We start from the raw sequence: 23,159 nt of genomic DNA, 5'->3' as shown, positions 1-23,159 counted from the left end.
TTTAGTTGCTACTCAAAATAGGATTCTTTTAAACCGCAGTTGATTTGCTGCGATAAGACTGGGGGGGTCCTTACCTTTGAACACTGAACTGCAGATAATGTTTGGTGTTCTGGGGTTCTCACTGTAGAACAGTTTTTTAAATTTAAGTCCTCAAAACCTCTTGTTCTCACTCAGGCCATTAGGGTACCTTATAAGGCTCAGGAGCTGCAGTGTGAAATCTTTCCTATGTTTCTTTCTTAAGTTAATGTTACCTGAAACAGAAATAATGCTAAAGCCGTTATAGTTTCATTCCATGAAAGCTACTCCTGGTATCAGAGTCACCATTTTAGGTGGGACAAGAATAAGAATTATAGATTACTTCTGTTTCTAGCAATGGCATAAATTTGTATAAAAATGTGAAGATTTTTTTTTATTTATTTATTCCCCCAAAGATTTAAAATATTTTTATTGCCAATTATTTATGAATCTTCTTCAGTGGTTGCACTGTGAAGCCATATTAATGTGGGTTTTCACTACACCCAGCAACTGCAGCTCTGGATAATAGAAGCAAGGACTTAACCTCTAATCTCAGAGCACTAGCCTTAGCTACCTGCTGCAGAGCTACCTGAAGGGAGCAGAAGCTTTCCATTGGCTTTATGATCCCATGGCAATAGCTGTAAGAATGCACTGCTTGACTGAGCAAGTTCACAGATGACAGATGGCTCAGGGGCCTGGAAAGCACACGTCTGTCAAATTTCTCACATCGTGCAAGACTCACACTGCTACGTGACACTTCCCCTCCTCAGGAGTGTCTCTGCCCATGCACCAATGCCACAGTGGTCAGAAACAAGCAGTGTAACCAGATGTACACCCTTGTCATGTAGCATTGGGTGTCAGTCTTGTGAGTTGTCACCTAAGTCAACAGCAAAAAGCCTGCAGCTATTGTCTATTTTATTTCCAACAGACTTCATTTATCTCCTGCTGAAACCATTAGCAACCTTGCCAGCAGTTTCAGCTGGTAATGCCAGTACCTTAAAATGAGAGGAAACAAAACCTAGCACTTGCATCTTGAAGTGGCCTGGCTCGCTGCCTTGTAATGAGTGAGAGCTCTCCTTTGTGTTGACCTAATGGTGGTCCCAGTAAAAAGCAATGAATTGAACTACCATTACATCAGGTTGAAGAAGTCTCTTCAAACTAAATCCAAACATCTCCTTTGGAGTCTTTAGTGGATGATGGTGCTTATCACAGCAGAGTGTTTGCCTACAGAGCCTTCTTCTTGCATTGGCTAAAAGCCAGTTCAATTCAAACAGGCTCAGACTTTAGAGTGATGGACACGCTATGTCAAAAGAAAGGAGAATGTTGACAAAACATTCATTTTTAATCATGGTTCTCCACTGAATAAAGCTGATAAAGATTTTACCTAAGAATTGACAGGAAAGCCATCTATGTGCAAAGCCATCATTTAAAATCTGAAGCAGCCCTTGCTTCCTGTATCATTCCTGGTCCTCTCTAATACAGCATTCCTTCTTACGAGGAAAACCTACATTCCTTGTTCCTGTCTTCTTTAAAGCAGATCAGAGGGTGGATGTGGTTTATTATAGAATTCCTTGCAACATTCTTTGAGGGAGATGTTGCATTTTTTCCAAAACCTATGTTTCTGGTTTAGGCTGAAGAACCAAGAACTGACATTGGTAAGGAGGTGATGGAGAGGGGAAAGATATGGATCCTACTGCATGATCTTAGTTCTTTGCAGTATTATTGGATTAATTAATTTCCTTATCAAATAGAACATATTTTACACTACAAATTTCTACCAAATTTTCTATTGCTAAAAGACTGCAGGAAGGCTTCAGGAAGAACTGAAGTTACTCAATTGCTGCTCTAACTACTGAGTTGGCCAAATGTTTTCGGAGGTGAACCTTTTGATAAAATGTTGACATTTTAACTTTTGAGCAATTTCTTCCAGCATCTACACAGGCTTTCTTAGGGTTTGTCATGATAAACTTCGCAGGAGCTATGCCTTTCCCTCTGAGATGCAGCATGCTGAGAACTAATGGCACTTACTTAATCCATGGTCATCTTGGTCTAAGAAGGAAGAAGTCAAACTACTGTCTTCACCAAAAATAACCAACTACTAAAAGGTAACAGACAGTGGAATAAAGTAGATTAGATTAAAAAATAAATTCAGTTATCCAAAGTGTTGCAGTACTGGAAATAGATTTTAGAAAGCATTGTGGTTATATTATGTCCTTTAAGGACAGAAATATATAAGGCAGATGTGATTGTTCCTATCAAACCATTACATTTAGAAAGATTTTGTTAACATGTTTGCAATATCTTGAAAGTAACACTCAAGAGTGTTTAACTAAAGTTGTAGAAATAGGTTACTTTGCCCTTTAGTGGTGTATTAAGTAGGAATTAACACCCAGGGGAACAGGTCATTGTCAATGAGTACCTTACTCAAATGAAAAAAGCCCCATCAATTCTGTAATTAATCCAAAAGATTTCCATGTTTGTCTTGGGAGGAGCAATAAACAGTGGGCAAAGAAAACCATCTCCATCTGAAAGAGAGGGAGTAATGACCATTTTGACAGCAAAGGAGTACCTCTGCTTTTCATGGGTACCGCAGTCAGATTCCAGGCAGAAAGGAGGATCCCTCTGTTAGTTATTCACAGGACAGAAATTTATTTGCAAAGCCCTTGGGAGCTGCAAGCGAGGCACAGAAACACCAAGCTTTCATACAGGTAACAAGGCCATACGTTGCTTTTCAGAGTAACAGAGGTTTGTTTTCTTCCCGCAGTGCTGCTTAGTGTTGACCATCACCACCTTGGGAGCTGATAGTGTTTCGCTCACCCCATCATGACACATGTATTGTTCCTTCTACCTGTTGCACCCTGTCAGTAAATCCTTACATCCTGCAATGTCTGGCACTATCAGTGATGATACTGTTGTTTTCACATAAGTACTAAATAATAATCTGTTCTGTGGTTTGTGAAGCCTTCGTGGCATCCCCCAGCCTGCGCTGCACTCTGTAAATGAATGCAACGCTTGTAACTACCAGTGACAAGCAGATGTTAGGTCATGGCTCATCTCTCTCATTAAGGCAATTAGTGACCTGTACAAGATGATCAGCCAGGGGATTTATCCATCTCGACATCGGTGCCTGGTTGCTTGCACTGCAGGATGCTGTTTATAGTCCCGTTCATAATTTCTCCCTTTCCTGTTCATCATTATTATTATCCAAAGTGCCTTTTTGCTTCTGTTAGCAAAACCAGAATCCCCCATGCCCCGGTTTTAGCAGCTAATGTCCACAATAGGGGCAACTGATCCAGCACAGGAGTTAAATATAACCGTGTCTAGTGCAAGGAGAAGATTTAATGGGAAATGGTTGTCATTCTTTCTTCCTAAAGGCATGGGAAGCGGGAGGGGGAGACAGAGGGAGACGTACACACACAGACACACACGCATCCCACAGCGAGGGAAGAGGCAGAGAGCAAGCAAAGCAGAGAGGGAGTGAGGGTAGAGACAGAGAGATCCCCAAAGCAGCCCTGCGCCTCTGAGGTGGAAGCTGCCAGGGCACAGCCAGCATGTTGGTCCTCAGCCCACTTGTCTGGGGATCTTACCTGCAGCTTGTCTTCTGCTTTGCTTTATCTCAGACTGCGTACGTTGACAATGTCTTCTCAGTTTCAGCAGGTAAATTGCTTTAAGTCTTGTTACTTTTCCTTGCTTAGAGCTCTCTGCACTTTGATTCTTGCAGTATCCGGAGATTGGGAACACAGGAGAAAAAGACAAGTAGTTGAAATTGCAGATCTTGGTGACGGGATTTTGCACTACAGACCTGTTCAGCCACATGCTGGGACGTTTTGTTGCTTGGTTGTTTCTGCTTTTTTCTTTATAATCTCTGTTTTTAAACCCCTCCCTTCCCTTCCCCATAAGAAATAATAGACAAGATCCTCAGCTGCTTTAAAATGCCTTTTTTCCATTGGCTTCTATGGTGCTGTGCTAATTCATGGATCTGGCCCAATTAGTATACTACTTGCATGTCTGTATGTTTCTTTCTATTTTGGATGAGTTTAGGTGGATTACAGCAAGGGAAAGAGAATGAATCTCAATGTATATCTGCTTCTATAAATAAAGCCCTGACCTCAATGAGTGCTGCCGGAGTCCAACTGGATGTTAGCAGAATAAACATCATCTGGCTCTGGCTATGACACTAACAAGTACTCGGATGACTTACATAGCAAACAAGAGCCCACTGCATGGAAAATCCCTGCTAGGCAAGGGCAAAACAAATGAGTTGTCAGCTGAGCCAGGGCACTGGAAATCCCACTTAATAGATTTTACAGTTTCATCAGCAAGATGTTCCTTTAGCCACATTCTGTGCAAAGGAAGGGGAAAGCTGCCCAGAGCTCTGACTCCATCTCTTCTATGAGGAACTTGTGCCAACTCAGGCAAATTGCTGTCTCCCACCTTCTGTCTGTTATTCCGTATCTTGTCAACAGAGATGCTTTTGACTAACATCCTCATTTCCTTCAGTGTCAAATCTGAGATGGTTCAACTGAGATTGGTCAAGATCAGCTATACCTACAGACCCCCTCTCCTCCGTGTCTTTCACATGAAGACAGTGCTGAAAAGGGTGCATATTTTAAAGCTATACATAAAACAAGCCTTAGACATGATGCTAAAGACACATGGCCTTTCTCTCTCTCTGATCTCTGGTGTGACCACAGAGCCAGATGGTTTAATTCAGGGCATTTACAAGATAACGGTATCAAGAGGGTAGCTTCTATGAGGTGATAGATTTCTGCACTAAGATACAGAATGTATGATTTTTTTCTAAGGGTTTGGGGCTTTTTTAATCTTTTCAAATATGCAGAACGAGTACACTGCACTTCACTCCAAAGAGTCTGCCTGAACAGTCCATTCATTTAAAGATATTAAAATAATAAGATTCTGAGGGCCAAAAGAGTAATGCAGATGTCCTTTGGGGAAGAGCCCTACAGCATGTAATAATGCAGCCATTATAGTCCTGTAGTCATTTCAGATAGCTTTTAAGATAGCATCTAGAGAAGCCTAATGTGTGAAGAAGTACACGCTTTGAAAAACAATTTAATCCATTCTTTCAGACTTTTAGGAACTAATATTTTTTTCTACTAGGCTCTGTAGGATGCTAAAGAGCATTTACAGTTGTTACCATTTCTATTCAATTGGGTAGGCTTTTTCCATTATGTTGAGATTAGTTAATGCTGAGGTACAGGCATTGTCAAGATTTATTTTCACTTATATATTCCAAATTGCTTTGCAATAACATGTATGTTATTAGACCTTAAATTTGTTTATTTGGCACTTGTAGGGGCCACCAAGTCAAACAAGAATGTCATGTATCCATCACCTGCATGGCCTGGACTTTCTCCTATGGCGCATACTTGTGTGTCTAGAGAAGCCAGTTTAACTGTCCCCTTAAAAAACAAGTAACTTTCCCCTTAGAAGAGGAAAGACTTACCATCTCTACTGAAACCATAGTAGAATAGGCAAATATGAAGGAAAATGCCAGGCTCTGCCCTTTGCGCTAGAATATTTTCCATAGTGCAGCCCTGGAGCCTTGCCTACAAGAGACCCCAGGGCTCCCCACGCAGACTGCAGCCAGCCAGCAGCTTCTGGTTTCAGGCTTGGAGAAGGTGTGAACCTGATTGGGAAATCTGGTTCCCCATGTTGCGGTTTGGGCAAATTCCCACCCCATGCACCGCTCTGTGATAAAGCCTCACGCCATGCTCTTCTGGCCAAGCCACTGGGAATCACCTTTATACCCAGCAAGCATTAGGAAGGCTTTTGTCACAAATGTGTTATAAATGTTTACTTGATAATATGTGGACAAAATAGCATCAGGCAGATGATTCGGTCATAATCCCACAACTGAAGGGCTGGATTAAGAGCCATACTTTGGAAAGCTGTCACATACCTGTGTGCCATTATTTGTTAATCAGGGCTATCTGGTATGAAAAATGACATAATAAAAAATTCCTTTAGTGCTTTGGTTGCATCTGCATTTTAAGAAGTATCTCCTTAGAAAAAAGCTGGTTGAAATCTCACAGCAGGTACAGGAGGTGAATTAATTCTCTTTAAATTCTCTGTTATTTTAATGGTTTCTGGAATGTTCTGTAACTGTCAGATGTATCTGGCACCAGGATGTAATTTCCCATTTAAAGAATGGATTTAGCACTGTGCTTGCAAATTCTATAACTAATCACATTTAACAGTGAGGATGTTTTCAAGCGACAGCTTGTCTTTCCTGTAGTTGCGAAATGCATTTGGGTATTCTCCAGGTATGCTTGAAAACTTCTGGGCTAAAAGTACTTTCATTTCTGCATAGCAACAGGTCACATATAAAGAGGTTTACAGGTCACAAAGCAGTAACTGGAAGGCTGAGATAAACAACTGGTAAGGGGGAAATAGACTTGTCTTGTAGAATAATTGGGGAAAGAAAGATAATCTGGATCTTTGTCTGTTTTGCTGCCAACTCCACCTTATATTCCCATTAGCCTTAAGCAACAGCGCATCCCTGTTTCTGGAAGTATTTTCAGTGTCACAGCAGCTCCAAAGAGTTGAGTCTTCTGCTACTGAAGCATCATTTCTAGAGGAAATACTTCAGGGAATAATACTAGAGCACGCTCGAGCATGTTGCTGTGGTTCCACCGAGCAGTGAAGATCCCCAGGAATGGGTAGCTCAACCCTCCTGGAGACAGCAGGTTTCTTTTCAGGTTAACCCCTTGTATCCCACCCTTATGCCACTGCATTTATGGTGTCATTTATAACTGTTTTTCAAAGCTCTGCTCTCTGAGGTTCCTGCATTGTGCACTTGAGGAGGTTGCACTCACGTGATGTAAACCAGGCATGAAGTTTATACTAATCTTTAGCAGGGTTACATGAACCAGCCTGCACCTTGTGAGAGCCAGCCTGAAGGGGTCCACCTTCCAAATTCAGGTAGCTGAAAAGCACTGGTCCTCTCCCCTTCATTCCTTCTCCTCCCCTATTCAAATCACCCAGGCCAAAGGTTTCTGAGGTTTTGCAGAGAGATGGGAAAGTATTTAAATTACCAGTAACAGATGGAGAATAAGAACAGTATCTTGATGCTTTGGACCTTGGCACCCTCTGTGTTGCTCAACAGGAAGAGGATGGACCTTGGCACCCTCTGTGTTGCTCAACTAAGGGAAGAGGATGATTTTCATGCATGAAAGAAACAATCAGAGCAGACAAAACACAACCCCAAGTGGCTATTCCTGACATTGAGGGAATCAGGATCCCAGCTGCCTTTCTGTAATATATGACCCTCACGTTTGTTTTAGGGTTTGTTTTAGGTTTTTTCCTCTAATGAAACAACCTGTAGGAGCTCTAAACATTGTCCAAAAGGACAGAAGAGATGTCAGGTGGATGATTTTGTTTCTAAAGAGAGTAATTCTAAATATTTGTTTATGTAAAATCACATGGGAAAAAATTATCAGAGTGCTTGCAGGAGTAAGAAAGATTCAGAAGGGATTTAGAATAAGATCAAATGTAAAAGCCAGAAGACTCTCACAGAGCCTACTAAGAAAACAGCCCAAAAGTGACTAGCAAGCAGAGATGAATCTTTGAGGGGCAAAAATATCAGCCCAGGGAAGGAAGCCTGGCTCTGCTCTGGAAAGTCAGCATGGGCCCAGGAGGTGCCCAGCATCCTGACACTGTTGCTCAAGGGTTTTCTTGTGGGACACATGAGTAGGAAATCTTTGGTAGACTAAAATTCCTGGTGGAAATGAGCCACTGGCAGGGGCTTCATTAGGAGAAGGAAAGCAGAGTACCACTGGCCATAAGACAAAGGAGTCACCTGGTTGTGGATCAGGCTAGGAAAAGGTCTTGGGGCTGATCTCTCCTAGGGCTGGGCATTTAAAAGCTTTCTATCTATCTTGTTTGTGACTCACAGAAGCCTGAAAGGGAGGCAACAAATTCTTTCAGTAGAGTATCTCTTCAGCTTGAGAGAAAGAAATAACTTTGGGATAGGCCCAAACGAATGGCTAGAACAATAAGCCAAAAAAATAGTGGTTGTACAGTGGTTAACCTTTGAAGAAAGTAGTTCCTGAGCTACCTTTCTGGGGAAAGACTTGGACTGGTAGTAAAACAACAGGCCCGTATGGTGTAGTTACTCTTGCTTTAAGTGAATGGGTCATTAAAATAAACACAGGTTAAAGAAGCACTTGATTTGTCTTTATCCATAGTTCCACCCCCTAGTAGAGATGCCTGTGAGAATCGCAGACTGGGTTCCACACTCAGGTCAATGCAGGTAGTACTCAGGGATGAGATTACCTAAGGATTCATAGACCCTTCTCTTGTGGCATATAGTGCAACGCCTGTGCTGAGTGAGACCTCTCTTGGAGTATTGTGTGCAGTTCTGGTGTCCTCAACATAAAAGGACATGGAACTGTTGGAACAAGTCCAGAGGAGGGCCACGAGGATGATCAGGGGACTGGAGCACCTCCCGTATGAAGACAGGCTGAGAAAGTTGGGGCTGTTCAGCCTGGAGAAGAGAAGGCTGCGTGGAGACCTCATAGCAGCCTTCCAGTATCTGAAGGGGGCCTACAAGGATGCTGTGGATGGACCATTCATCAGGGACTGTAGTGACAGGACAAGGGGTAATGGGTTAAAACTTAAACAGGGGAAGTTTAGATTGGATATAAGGAAGAAATTCTTTACTGTGAGGGTGGTGAGGCACTGGAATGGGTTGCCCAGGGAAGTTGTGAATGCTCCATCCTTGGTGGTGTTCAAGGCCAGGTTAGATGAGGCCTTGGGTGGCATGGTTTAGTGTGGGGTGTCCCTGCCCATGGCAGGGGGATTGGAACTAGATGATCTTAAGGTCCTTTCCAACCCTAACTATTCAATGATTCTATGATTCTATATGAGAGCAGAGCAGCCACGCTGGTGCACAGCCTGTCCATGACCTTGTGCCTGCACCCAGCTTCATGTTGAGAAGGACAGGGGGAAGATCGATGCAAGTCACAATAGCAGAGGATCCTCAGGGCGTCCTGTGAAATTAGCAGTAGACCAATGATTAGCAGCCCACTTGATCCTGTGGGTAAGAGACAAGGAAAGGGTATCAGAGGCAGTTAAGGAGGCTGTGGCATTTGCCTTGGAGCAGTAAATAAAAATCAGAAGACGACACAGCCACTGGTGAGGAAGCTGGAAATTGTCCTTGAATACAGCTCTGGGTTTTGCATGCAGGACAGGAATGGGGGCTTCTGACCTGCTTGTGACATTACTGAGTGACAAGGTGCTCAGCTTGTCAAGAAAGATTCACTGACTATAATGAAAATTAAGGGAGAGGGTTCAGTGAAATGCTGCTTAAGGTGAGTATCATGAATGTTCACTAGCTCAAGAAAATGCATGTCAAAGGACCACATGGTGTGTCCCTCCTCTGGGTTCCCCTGTTACCCCTGACGGAATATAAAGGTGAACTTGTTTGGCTTCATGTGGTGAGCTGATGGGGGCAGAGGCATGCTGAAATACAGAAGGCATGTTTCATACCTGCATTCCTGAAGCGCAGGAAGCTGGGGCTGCACCGCTGGGCAACACTTGTATGACAAGTAAGGCAGCTGTCCAGCCTGAGGCTGTGGAAGCTCCTCTGGAGACATAACCAAAGCAAAGCCAGTAGCTGCTCTGTGGTGAACACGTTATCCGGCTGCCAGGGACAGAGGTCAGGGCAGGAGCTGAGGCAGTGCTTGCTTTCTTTCCAGCAAAGGAGGCAGTAACTGATCCAAAGGGTTTTCTATAACCTGTGAATGTTTCTGACAGCCAGCAGCAGGTCCAAAAGGGAACCTCAGGGCAAGGATGGGAGCTCCACTGACAAGCAATCCAAAGTGCTGAAAATCAGTTTATTCCCTATGTACTTGTAGGCAGTTAGTACTTGCAGACCTCTGCTCCCAGTACAAACAGTTCATTTGTGGGTTTGTCAATGTTACCAAACCCCTGTGCAGGAAGAGAACAGTCTCTGACTTCACGTTTTAGCCTCCTTGGTTTTTACAGCCTGTTTCATTCCGGACAGAGGGACTCCCCACTGGGTAGGCTGTATTGGCACAGGAGCACCAGCAGCATGATTGCAGCAAAAGAAATTGCTAATCTGAGTTAAAACTATAGAAAAATATCATTTGTGTTTATGCAGGAGGAAGTTTGTTGTCAGGATAGGCCATGTATCCCTGCAGTCTTTAACTCTCAGAGCTAGAATAGAATGTGATTGCAAAATCAGGGGGCACATTCAGCTGTACTGCAATATTGGACTCACTCAGGACATGTTCAGGAGACCTACATCATGCTGCCCCTTAGCAACTAGAAGAGAACTGGGAAAGCCCTTCAATTTTGGGGCTTTGAGAAAGATCAGATAGGCAAGAGATAAAAACACCACAGGAACTGACAGACCCCAAACTAGATGTGCTGTTTCTTCCCTTCTTCTACTCCAAGGAATTTCTATTTTAATGATGAAGGAATTGGGAGGATGCTTTCTGTAGTCACACAATTTTAATGGTACAAAGGCATTTGGGCTGAGAAGATGGATATAGGAAGAATACAGAAGAGGACTGAGAGTGTGGGGAAAAGAGAAAACTAGCTATTAACCATTTTTCTCAGCAGCTAACAAGTGTGTATGCATAAATACATGTGCCCGGGGAATGCACACAAGTAAAGGGAGATGCTTTATCTAAAGAAGGCAGTGCTACGACATCAGTTTTCTTCTATCCAGGGAAAATGTTGATGGATTTATTTTTTTTAGCTTCTTGAGACTACGAAGTTAATGACTTTTTACAATGCTGAGTCAGTGCAGAGTTATTTCTTGTGAAGGGTGGGAGAATAAAGTCATCTGGGCTGTGAATCTGTCACAGCAAGGGAGTCATGAGGAATTAATCTAGTCCATGGTAGCAAAGTCTCAAAGAAGAATTTGAAAGCCTATCTCTGAAGTGTTTCTGAGCACACAGCAATACCCACAGTCTCATAGGGATTGTCTGGGACTATCTGAGCATACGGTGGAGCAACATCAAAGTTAAGTACATGTTTGATCTGTGCCAGCACTGACAGATTATGATCTTGCAGTTGCAGAAGGGTGGCACTGATGTCTCTCTGCTTTGTGGCTACTGATCTCACAGATAAAGTGGGAGAGGGCTGTGCAGCAGTGAATGACATGTAGAAGTTTTGGGGCTGATGCAGCAGCCATCTTGCATTAATCTTTTGGATTTCAGGCTCTTCTGCAGATCGTAGAAGGTTCTCAGGCTTTATATAGAGTACATATGTTACACTGCTGGTGCTTGGTATGACAAGCAGTTGAGTTTTATAATTCAGCTTATAAAATGACTGAGATGAGATATTGCAGTTTACCAGAATGGAACTCTGTTTCTGGTATTGTAATTGAGTTGTCTGTGGCTTTGGGGGAGTTACTTAACTTCTCTGTGCCTCAATTTCTCATGCACTAAAGGGGAGCATATCGAGTTGCCAACATTGTTTAGCAGTGTCTAGAACTCCGGACATCTGCAAATGGAAGGCAATAGAAGGAAAATGGCACAAAATAGCCCTGTTGTGGTTGTAGGGATTTATAAGGCATGGGTTTATTTTATAAACCCATATAATAAACCATGTTACACCCATGACAGATTTTACTGGGATTTTCATGTTCTTGTGAAACTGGAGTGCAGAACCAACCTGAGCAAATGCTTCTCTCTCTGTACGAACCTCAGCATTTTCCTACTGCAGTCAATCTGAGAGAACAGAATATAATCTTTTAGTATATGCATTGCCCTCATATGTGCACATGCACACAGATTAAATGTCTGAAGTACTTGCATATAGGGAATAAAAGGCCTTTCCCTTGCTTAGAAATCTTGCATCTTGCCATTTCTGCAGCATTTTCTAAGGCTGTCCTGCAAAGATACAGCCACCTATGACTGCCCAGCCGGGCTGCAAGGGGCTCACGGGGGCCTCACTGCCTGTGAGCACATGCGAGGTGCTTGGAGATGCTGGGAGACGTGGGCTGAGTATTAGGTGGGGACATGGGACAGAGTGTCCTTGCTCCTCCGGCCGAGTGAATACCAAGATCTGCTGTCCAGGCAGTGTGCCAGGATCCTGCTATTGTCAAGCTTGCTGAACATCGACTGATTTTAAATACTTTTATTTATTCATTCATTTGTTCGTTTGTTTGTTTGTTTATTATGACAGCTTCAGAGTGTGAGCCAACTGCTGAAGTGCACATTACTGCTGCCACAGCCCGTAGCCACTTTGGGGATTAGAAATGGAGTATTTTCAGATTTGTATGAGTTTTTCTTGGCTGAAAAGAGACTTGCAAAGGTTTCAGCTGGATTTATTTAATCTTTTTGTCAGAAAGATGGGGAATTATTTTCTAATCAATTTTTCTCTGTTCCTTAAATACTCTGAAGCCCCATTTCAAGCAAAAGGAAATGAGAAGCAGGGGAGAGCTGCAGCTCTGTGTCTCATCCTGTTAACTCTCAGGGGAGCTTCATGGGTCACCACCTCCTCCTCCACGCAAACACCATTACCTAAGCTGTAGGGCTTGGTATACTTCTTTGGCATGTTTATGTTAGCTGGTTTATAGGGAAAGATATATTTAGCCCATCAACTGTAAGTTTCAAAGTTCAAAAGTGTACTGAGAGATGCGGACTGTTTGCAAACCTGACTGTTCAACCCAGCTCCAGACACAAGCTCTATTCCCAGCTATGCTTTTATGTCCATAAGGCACATTTTTGCTCACAAAGCTCTGTAAAACATGTTTTAAAGAGGTATGTATTGTTAATATGCTGCTGCATGTCTTCGGGGTTTTAAAGGAGAGCTTAGCTCCTGCATTTGTTCTGTAAATAAAGTATTCTGACCCGTATGGCTCTCAAAAGGAACCTTTGGCAGGCTCTTGAACTTTCGTAACTTAAAAGGAACATGTGCCATAGTAACCTTGCAATAGATGTACAGAAAGGCACCGGGTGGCTGTGGCCCCTGGCACACTGCTCTTCTTGTGAGGAGAGTAAGAGGAGCCTGAACGAATGACAACAAAGCAGATGAAAGTCTCAGTTTCAGCTGTGACAAGCCCATAGTCATTAACTGGCTGGTCTGCCCAGCTTGTTTATTATTAATTCTGAGTGCCATCCAAGCAGGAAAAGCACCTGTGATGGGGTATCAGCCATCAGAGGTCCCCATCTAGCAAAGCCCTGCCTGTCACAAGCTGGGCAGGCCACCAGCACTGCTGTCAGGGTGACAAGCCTTTGGATAGCAGCTCGGCTTCCCGTCGGGGCTTGCTGGAAGAATGTGGTTGCAAATAGGAAGGGAAACACATGTTAAGTATCTCTTTCCTTCCATGCCCTTTCCTCCTGACAGTTGGCCTACAGCTTTGTGATTCATAGAATCATAGAACAGTTAGGGCTGGAAAGGACCTTAAGATCATCCAGTTCCAACCCCCCTGCCATGGGCAGGGACACCTCACACTAAACCATGCCACCCAAGGCTATCTCTAACCTGGCCTCGAACACTGCAAGGAATGGAGCATTCACAACGTCCCTGGGCAACCCATTCCAGTGCCTCACCACCCTTACAGTAAAGAACTTCCTTATATCTAACCTGAACTTCCCCCGTTTAAGTTTGAACCCATTAGCCCTTGTCCTATCGCTACAGTCTCTGATGCAGAGTCCCTCTCCAGCATCTTTTGTAGGCCCCCTTCAGATACTGGAAAGCTGCTATGAGGTCTCCACACAGAGATCTCTTCTTCAGATTTTAAGGTAAAAAGTAACTTTCAGGGTTTATTTATGCGGGTTTTTTTCAATGAAATCCTGTAAATCCAACTGTAACCCAGGACAGCACTTCTCTGGTACCCCCACCATAGTGTAGCTGAGGCGGTTTGAGGGTTGAAGGTCAGCTCTAGGATCAGCTCTAGGAGAGCCCAGAGACCTCATATGAGCCCCATTTCAGGGGACTCAGCATGGGTGAAGGCTTCTCTCTGACTCTGTCAGACCACCTCAGATAAGAGTTCCCGAACTTCAGCTATGGTCAGAAGCTGACAGCCTTCAGGAGCAAAACAAAACATTGCAACAGCTTATCTAGAACATGTTATTTTATTGAGCAGCCATTGCCAGTATACCCATAGATATATATAGTTACTTTCTTGAACTACATTAATATATAGTGTGGACTGTAAAAATAGACTGAGTTTGAAAAGTGTACAGATTTCCTATTTTAAAGCTGACTATTAATGATTTTTATGTTCTTTGAAAACATCTGTCACTTAGACAAGTCTTAGAAGGAGTTCTTCATTTTGTTTTCCTTCTCTTATTGAACACGTTCTTTGATACTGAAGTTGTTGACAGAGCAATTTCCATAGGAGATATGTAAACACACACTCTGTGTAGGCAGGGTCTTCACATTTCACAGAAAACTATGACAGTCCTATTCTTGGGTTGAGATTTTTTCCACTGATGGGGACTGGAGTATTCTGAAGCTGTGTTTAGCAAACAAAGCTAACCTGGAGCCTAAAAATATACACTGCATTTGCAGAGAGCCTGTAAGCCTGTCAAGGTAACCTTGTTGTGATATAAAACAAGCCAATACCAAACTGGTTGTATGTCTTGGACCCATTGCAGTTACAAAATCCATACCAATGAGATGTGGTGCTTATTGGAAGATCAAATTATAGCAGTCATACCTGTAGTCATTCAGTGACCCGCATGTTTACTCTATCTGCTGTCCTGTCACCTCTCATACCTCAGTGTGGGAGGTCCTTTGGGTCCAGAACCAGCCTTTTCTTAAATGTTTGCTTTACAAATACACCTTCCAGAGCATAGCCGTAGTTAATGATGGAGCCCCTGGAATATTATCTATCCGCATCATTTATAGTTGATATCTATCCTACATAATAGTAATCAGATACTTTTTTCTTGTTTTGGCATTGAGATCAGTACATACTATCACCATTTATGCCAGCAAACCTAAATTGGTTTGGTACCGTAGGATTAGAATAAGACTATAAAGACTGAAATCAGTGGCTGTTTTGCTACTAACTTGGTTAGCTAGAGTGTTTTTCACAATAACACCCATTCCACAGAATTTCAGACTTTGCTGCTAAGAAAAAAATCCAAACACCTTATAACCCGGGGCTTGACTTTACTCATAAGGCCACAATAAATTGAAACTATTAGGACTATAGATGTACATCTATATTTAATGTTATCTTTGTAAAATAATTAAAAGACAACACTTTAATCTACTCCTTTTTTAAATAAAGAAGAAGTAGCAGTGCAACTGCAGTAACTAAAACCTTCTTCTACAGTGCCTGGTAGTGATCTCTTAGCAACTAAGCCACATTGAACCAGCTTTGATGTCCTTGTTCTTGAATTATAAAAATCCTATTGAAATTTAGCTAGATCCTGGCATAAAGTAATACTAAGAAAGAGTTGTGATATTGGAATATAGCCTAAAATAAAATAATAAGCACATTTTAGACCTGTTAAATTACCAGCTGTCCATTGTTCTAGTAATATGCAATTTAGTCCCAGTGCAATATGCTCAGATGCTGTACTGAAATTAAGACAAGACAGAAGTATATGTAGCAAAAATTGAAGACCTTACTTAGAGCGGCGTAAGAGTGACTAAATTCAGGATAAACCAATACAGAACTTAGCTCTATTTATCTTTCTATTTTATTGCTTGTGAGACTGGAGACAGGCAAACTCAAACCTTTGCTACTTTTTAACAGGCATTGGCATACTCAGTAAGTATTTAACTTTTAAAATGAAATAATATGGGTCTATTTTAAAACTGAAAAAGGGTAGACTTAGGTTAGATATTAGGAAAAAATTCTTCCCTGTGAGGGTGGTGAGGCCCTGGCACAGGTTGCCCACAGAAGCTGTGGCTGCCCCATCCCTGGCAGTGTTCAAGGCCAGGTTGGATGGGGTTTGGAGCAATCTGCTCTAGTGGAAGGTGTCCCTGCCTGTGGCAGGGGGTTAGAACTGGATGAGCTTTAAGGCCCCTCTCAACTTAAACAGTTCTATGAGTCTATAATATTTCATTATTATTATAAATCTTCTGCCTTTCTCTTAAATTTAAGTTTTTAGTTCAGTTTCAAACTTGTGAGGAAAAGTTGTGAAAGAGTCTTCATTATGGAACTTTTCAGACTTTAATTGACACACCTCTCAAAGGTATCTTCACAGATAGTATTTTGATAGAGAAAAATAGATGGATAACATAAACTATCCCTGAATGCTGCTGAATCACATTCCTCTGGGCATGAACATTTTCTGTGCATCAGGACTGAGAAAATGCTGCCCCCATTAACAGCACAGGATGATAGAACTGATATAATACATTTTCTGAGACATTTGAAAAATCTCAGAGTATCTGTCCTTGGAAAATTTGCCTCACCTTGAGATGTGACCAGTATCCAGCTTGTGATTGATTTGCACACAAATCTAGCAATTTTATCCAGTTTGCTTTCCTAGAAACTTAATTTAGAGATTTTCTATTAATACCAGATACTCCGCCATAGGCTTTTTTTCCTGCTGCGTTTGGCTCTCTGCCACCCTTCAGTTCATTCCAGCTGCCATTTGCCAAAGGAAGAAACCAACAGACATAAATAAATGTTTGCTGTCCTTGGCAAAACCTTTGTAGAAGGCCCCCACCATGACTAGAGATGTATTTCCCAAGGAGTAAATTGATGCAGAACACCCTACCCCCCAGTATCAATGCATCATCTTCATACCCTTTCTCTGTGAATCTTTGGTCACAACTTCTCAGATTGTTGATGGAAGTTTACCTCTTAGAAAAGGTTGAATACCCTGGTGAACACAACTGAGATCCTGCCTTACCAGTCAGCTGGTGATGAAGCTACCAACTAAATCTGGGTTGCAGAGTATTTATTCTTAGGGATAATGCATAAATCAGAAATAAGGCAAGCTGATTTCAGTCCCAGGGGAAATACAAGCAAATATGCTGTAGAACAGCTTCCCACTCTGTTAGCACACAAATGCCTGAAACAATTTGGTCCACAGGGAATGATAGTGAGCAACAGCACAGAGTTCCTGGTGGCATGCATGCATGCTATAATGGGAATGAGAAGATGCTATTTCTAATAAGCTTTTGGAAGAGGAGAGAGAAAGCAAGAAATACTTCTATTTTCTAGTGTTGCCTATCTGAAATTTTCCAAAATAGCCACATTAAGAGCTTAAATCTCCACACACCCTTCCTTCAGCACAAGAAGGAACTTACAAACTTGAGAGACCATCTGGTTTCTTAAATCCCTGCTTGGATTACGGTGTTACAATCAATGCACAGAAGATGTAGGAAAACCCTGTGGAATGGAAACTCCTCTTATGCTGTAAGAAACGTTTGTGGTGTTCAAGACAACCCATGAGTGTTTGTATTGAACAGATCTCCCTTGTTTGGAAGTGAAGAAACAGCTCAACCTCAGAGCGTGCTGCCTCCTCATCCCTCCTCCACCGCCCCTGTTCCCACCACCGTCCTTCAGGCATGGCTGGAACACTGTAAGTGTGACCCTCGAGTCTTCTTCTTTCTTTTACATGACTCTTTGTATACGACAAAGACTGAACCATCCTCTCAAGCACTGCTTCATGGTGTCACTCAACAAACCTCTCTGATCTGGCTTTGTTGATATGGCTCTGTTAGGAGAATCATTCACATCCCAGGCTGTGGCTTGAAGTGGATCTCAAATAGATCAAGGCATGAAACGAAGTAGGGTTTGTTCAGGCAGTTAATTAACTTAAAATATTCTTATTCTGTTTTGGGAACTTACTTGGCACAAGGCAATCTGAACTAAGGGAAATGGCAATGCAATAAACCAAGTAAGGACAGAAAGGCAATTTTCCATCCCACACGATGATTTCAGGGTGTATGTTATGTATGTGTCCTGGTTTAAATCACATTTGCCTTATCCAGCAGGTGAAATGAAGGTCCCGAAATCCTCCAATAGAATCTATTCCCACCATTTCATTTTGCAGAAAGACAGACATGTTTGAGTTGCTGTATGCAATTTTCACTCACCCACCTAGGCACATACCTGCTGTATATGATACGTACCCATATGCATGTTAACATACGCAGCATACAGGATACAACAGGTATGTTTGCCCAGTTACTCTTATTGCTAGGATCTGCTAACTCTGATATATTTTCCATCCCAATATGAAGAATTTTTCTACCTACTCCATAATTTCTTATTCTTAATTCTACTAGTCATTTGCTGTATACAAATACTGCAATTATTGCTACTGTTATAGAAATACTCATTAGCAAGATGTCTGACAAGAACTAACCCAAGGAAAAATACAGTGTAAGATTCTCCAATGCCTTCAGAGAGATCAGGATTGAGCCCAGGCTGCTGTTTCCCCAAGACCAAAATCTAGTTGCTTCCACCTTCCTCATCCCCTGCCTGTGCCTTGATGTCCATAGAAAGGAGACCCAGAGACAAGATTTCCTTAGGAATGTGGTATACTCCTTCACTGAGGATGAGGTTGGGACCAGGGTCCTGAGATTTACCCAGGCAGCCCAGAGAGTAATCTGAGCATAATCCATCATCCTTCACATCATTCCCTTATGTGGGGGAGAGAATAAGACTAGTTACTATGAGGATGGGAGCCATCTGAATTCACTATGAACTTTGTGCTTTGGAGTCTCTAGTTGAAAATTTTTTGGAGACTGGCTTTTTGCTGGGAAGCTGAAGATCAGTTTTGTTAATCCGGTGTTTCTGGCTCAGTGTTAGTCTACATTTCCAGGAGATATCACTTCTGTCACAAGCCATAAGGCAGTTTACTCATGCAATCCTAATTTTTAAGTCAAAAGATTAAGCTTTCGTTGATCATCAGAGACATCTGCTCTGGTCTGGCGTGAATGAAAGCCTATGGGCTGGTGTCTTCTGGATCGAAGTTCACACTGCCTATACCCATGCTGAGCATAGTCTCTATTATTAGAGCAAAGATGCTATTTTTGGAGAGGTGCAGATCCATGTAAAGTGGAACAGAGAGAGCAGGGTCAGGTCTAAGAATAGGCCAGGATCCCACACTGGCTCTGAAAGGCGTGTGGCAGCCCGGCTGCTGTGTGCCTCTGGGAGAGGAGGAGGAGGAAGTGTGGGGCAGGACACTATGCTGAAGTGCTAATGTTCAAACATGTGTGAAGTTCACCTTGTGACAAACCCTGGGCTTCTCCCTAAGGGGACAAATAGACTCTCCTGGGGCTGTAGCATTTTGTGGCACTTTTCTTACTGCATTTCTCCAACAGGCTATGTAATGGCTGCATATTCACTCCTATGTTTTATTTTATGTAGAAACTCCTTGCCCTGGATATGAAAGAGTTGTGTCAGGAGCACTCAATAATACAGGCTCCCTCTCTGCCCAAATCATATTGCCCTGCAGGGCCACCTGGCCCCCAGGTGAGTGATGCCCTTATGATTAAACCACATTGTTCTCTCACTTGCTCCAAGGTCCTTACAAAGCTGTAAAACATCTGCAAATGCTTTTTGCCTCTTAATAAGCGTATCAAGCTCTAGCTTAATTTCATTGTAACATGACTATGCATAAATCATGTAGGCATTCTACACTATGTTCTCATCTCTGCCTTGTGTCCTCTAATTGGTTTCAAGTTCACCCTTCATTTGTTGTGGAGTTTTACAGTGGATAGCACCCACCAAAAATCACAGAGGTGCAATCACTTCCTTCAGAGGCTCTTTGTTACTTTTCTCTTTGCTTTAGACTCTGTTGTCCTTCATGTGAGCCTGTAAATGGATGCACAAAAGGTGCAATGAACTTGCATATTAGTGGAGTACATCCCTGAGACAGCAAACACCTGCAGGAAAGACAAGGAGAGGCTTCAGGAGAGCAGTGGTATGGGATTCGGGAGATGTGGGATCTTCTAGCTTGACCTGCAACATCTCTGCCTCGGACTTGCTGGGTAGCCTTGGGCCATTCTTTTTGACCTCCCATTTTATTCTGTACAATTTGTGTGTTCAGAAATGTTCTGAGTGAGGTCAGAAATCTTCAAAGGAAATGGTCCACCTTTAGGGGTAACATTTGCACACATCTCTGTAGCATGGAGAAGATCACCCATCTGACTTTCCATTCCAGTTCATTCTATCCAAAGAAAAATTAAGGGAGACATAATGCCAGTTTCTCCTGGGGCACAGGAGGTCCCAAGCTACATGCTGTGCCTGATGCACCGGGACAGTGATCTTCCTCAAGGCCCCCAGGTGCCAATTTTATTGCAATACAGCTAATAGCAGACATGGCACAGGACCTTCGCTGCAGCAAAAGCTGTGACTAGGGCTTGGGCAGCCTGAGAAGTTAACAAGCACCCAAAAACTATTTCAAACATATGCACAATAGGTCACAGTAAAGGTTCAGTTATGTGGAAAAAAGCTTAGCTTTAATTATTTAGAAGTCAACACTTCAGAAGGTATTTGTAAACAGTCTCCAAGCTGCAATGCGAAAGCCATGAAGTCTTGTTTTACCAACTTTGACTTTATTGTTCTGCCATTTTGTCTTTGCTGAGATGCAGGATGAGGCAGATTCATTTAGTATGTGAATGATGTGAGAAGTGATGGGAAGTGTTTGTCCTGTCCTGCATTATGGAACAGCCCTGCAGCATGATTGGCTGTGATCCAGAGTTGCAGTATATGTTAAAGAAGCCGTTGTTATTTCAGTCTTCTCTAGACTCTCTTTTTTTAAGAAAAATCCTCCTAATGCTCTCTCTGACTTAACTGGAAGAACAGAAATATTAATTCTATCCTTCCACAAGGTCCATTGCTATAAATAATACTGATCTTGCAACCAGATGACCTACGATCCCTCCAAGAACATTTTTCAATGGAGTAGGATGGCAGATTTTATCACAGCAGCAGACAGTAGGGTGGGTATAACATGGCTTTGGAATTTTTAATTATACATGATGGGACTGTGTCGCGTAATGGGACAGTGTTAGAGCCAGCAATCCTCTGGGCAATACTTTATGACAATGGTCACCTGAAAAGAAATGCTACCATTACAAAAAAGAAAAAAAATAATCTAAGAAGTGCTTTTGAATTCTTTTCTGCTGGAGCTTGCTCAGCTTTCCAAGGTGTTCTAAAACCTCCTGCTGTTGACTCAGAGCTACATTTTAACCCTTTTTCAGAAGAAGAACTAGAGTTGTAATGGTTTAACTCACAGTGTAATAACCTAAGGCAAAATGAAAGTAACAAGATAAAATTTGGCTCTGACTCTAATAGGGTGTGTTCTGATTTACAGTATTGAAAACTGAAACTAACTCCACTGACAAAAATAGTTGGAGTAATTTGCATTTGAGAGTACACTTTGCTGCTATTCATGTACAATTTGCATTATGTTTTGGACAGCGTAAGTCAGCCAGGATCCAAACCTGGAGTGATTTGTATGGTGAATCTAACACTCCTCTGATACAGGCTAATAGGAGTTTTTCCCTTGGTCATTCACAAATAAAAGGTGATCTGTGACCTCGAGCACTCTAGAAACAACACTGTTTTTCTGATTTCTTTTTCTCTGAGATGGGGTTCGAGGTCTGTCTGCCTTAAGAAGTCTCCTGAAAGAAGAAAACCATCCTCATTTGAGGGTGAGAAATATGTCCAGGATTCAGAAGTGTGGCAATACGCTATGTCCATACCACACTGCAAAGCCCATCCCACGTGTTTTATGCCACTTCCCTTACCACCCCTTTGGCTGAACTGCTTTGCCAGGTGACACAGTGTCTCCGTGTCCTCATTGTAACTAATTCTTCAGTACTCCAATAACTTCCCATCTTTCCTTTGCCCCACACCTTTTTCCTGCTGGTTTTCTTCATTTAGAAGATGCCCCTGCATTTCTCATACCAGCCCAGTTCTCAAGCCTGCCATTCAGCAATGGCAGAGATTTGGCATTTAGAGGCCATGTTCAAACACCATATCCAGCATCCCAAACTTTATTCTCGGGAGACACCTACAGAGTCAGGGATTGAGGGAAGACAATCACTAGTGCCTCCTTACTAATGTAGTTTAATGACAGTATTCACTTTTCTCCCTAGGGCCCACAAGGAATTCCTGGTATAATGGGACCAAAAGGGGAGAAAGTAAGTGTCTCTTGTTGTGGAGTTTGGTATGTTTTTGTGGAAGAAAGAAAGGGGTTGGGGGCATGTTCACTTTTTTCCTTCCGCTTAGTGAATGGTGGGCCTTACTGATGTGGGAATTTGGTTTAATTTGAATGTAAGGCTGTGATTTGGTTTGTATCTATAATTTAAAGCTTCATCTTTCAGTGTTCGTTTTCAGTCTTTATGTATTTTTTATGGCTTCTCATGATAGCTACCTCTGTGTAGAGTATGTGTTAAGAAAGCAGCTCAGATGCACAAGTCAGTGATCGTACTGATCCAAAGGCCTTTGAATGCCCTGTCCTTCTGGGAGGACATGGAAAGCAGAGCTCTCCCATGCAGTGTTTATTGTATGGGTCAGCTCAGATGTTAAAATTGGCCTGTAGGTTGTTAGGTCATTTGCTCCATGATGATGCTTCTATGGGCCTTATACCTGAAGCTGGGCACATAATTATGTGCTTTACTATACAAGGGGATGACTGTAGATTCAGGGCTGAGAACACAGGAAAAGCCAAGGAGCTTTCTTAAAGTAATTTTTCTCATTTTGCCTTTGGAAGCAAAGTCCTGAACACAAAGGTATTCTCAAATTATTATTAATTTTTATATAAATGCATTGACGAATGAACCTCTGTGCTTTTTGTGGTGCCTATGGGACTAACATGTTCCTTTCTCTGGCAGGGGGAGATTGGCAGGCCAGGAAGAAAGGTATGAACAAAAGTGCTCTCTCAGAACCCATCTAATACTTGACACATAACAGCTGTCAGAGAGGGGTGCAGACAATAGTTAGATAAAGATTAGCTAATGTTGAAGTTTAACCTATATGTGCTCCTGGTACCCAGGGTGGGTGGCAAGGAGCTCTGGGTGAAGGGCCAGGTGAAGCTGGGCCCTCTGGTTTGGAGACCTGTCCCAGCTGGTTTGAATTCAACAGATTCCCTCATTAAAAGCATACATCTCTGGCAAGACAATTAAAACAGAATGGGAAGTTACTTGACCTATTCCTCTGTGGACAGGGAAAGAGGAGTATGCGAGCTATCACAAAAGGTGCCTGAAAA

The 23,159-nt window shown here is 42.5% G+C and overlaps 1 protein-coding gene across 1 annotated transcript in view; it reads left to right on the top strand.

The window, feature by feature from the left end:
* Positions 1 to 3,566: 3,566 nt before the first annotated feature.
* COLQ (collagen like tail subunit of asymmetric acetylcholinesterase) overlaps positions 3,567 to 23,159 on the top strand; it is a gene marked incomplete at both ends in the record, with an annotated part of 43,189 nt that continues 23,596 nt past the window's right edge. The window contains 5 exons of the mRNA XM_080610530.1: positions 3,567 to 3,672; positions 17,401 to 17,513; positions 19,310 to 19,414; positions 22,048 to 22,092; positions 22,786 to 22,812. Coding sequence (XP_080466656.1) covers positions 3,567 to 3,672; positions 17,401 to 17,513; positions 19,310 to 19,414; positions 22,048 to 22,092; positions 22,786 to 22,812 — 396 coding nt within the window. The remainder of the gene's footprint in view (positions 3,673 to 17,400; positions 17,514 to 19,309; positions 19,415 to 22,047; positions 22,093 to 22,785; positions 22,813 to 23,159) is intronic.

The sequence above is a fragment of the Psittacula echo genome, assembly GCF_963264785.1.
Source record: "Psittacula echo genome assembly, chromosome: 2".
Classification (NCBI taxonomy): Eukaryota; Metazoa; Chordata; class Aves; order Psittaciformes; family Psittacidae; genus Psittacula; species Psittacula echo.
This window is presented reverse-complemented; position numbering and strand designations above follow the sequence as displayed.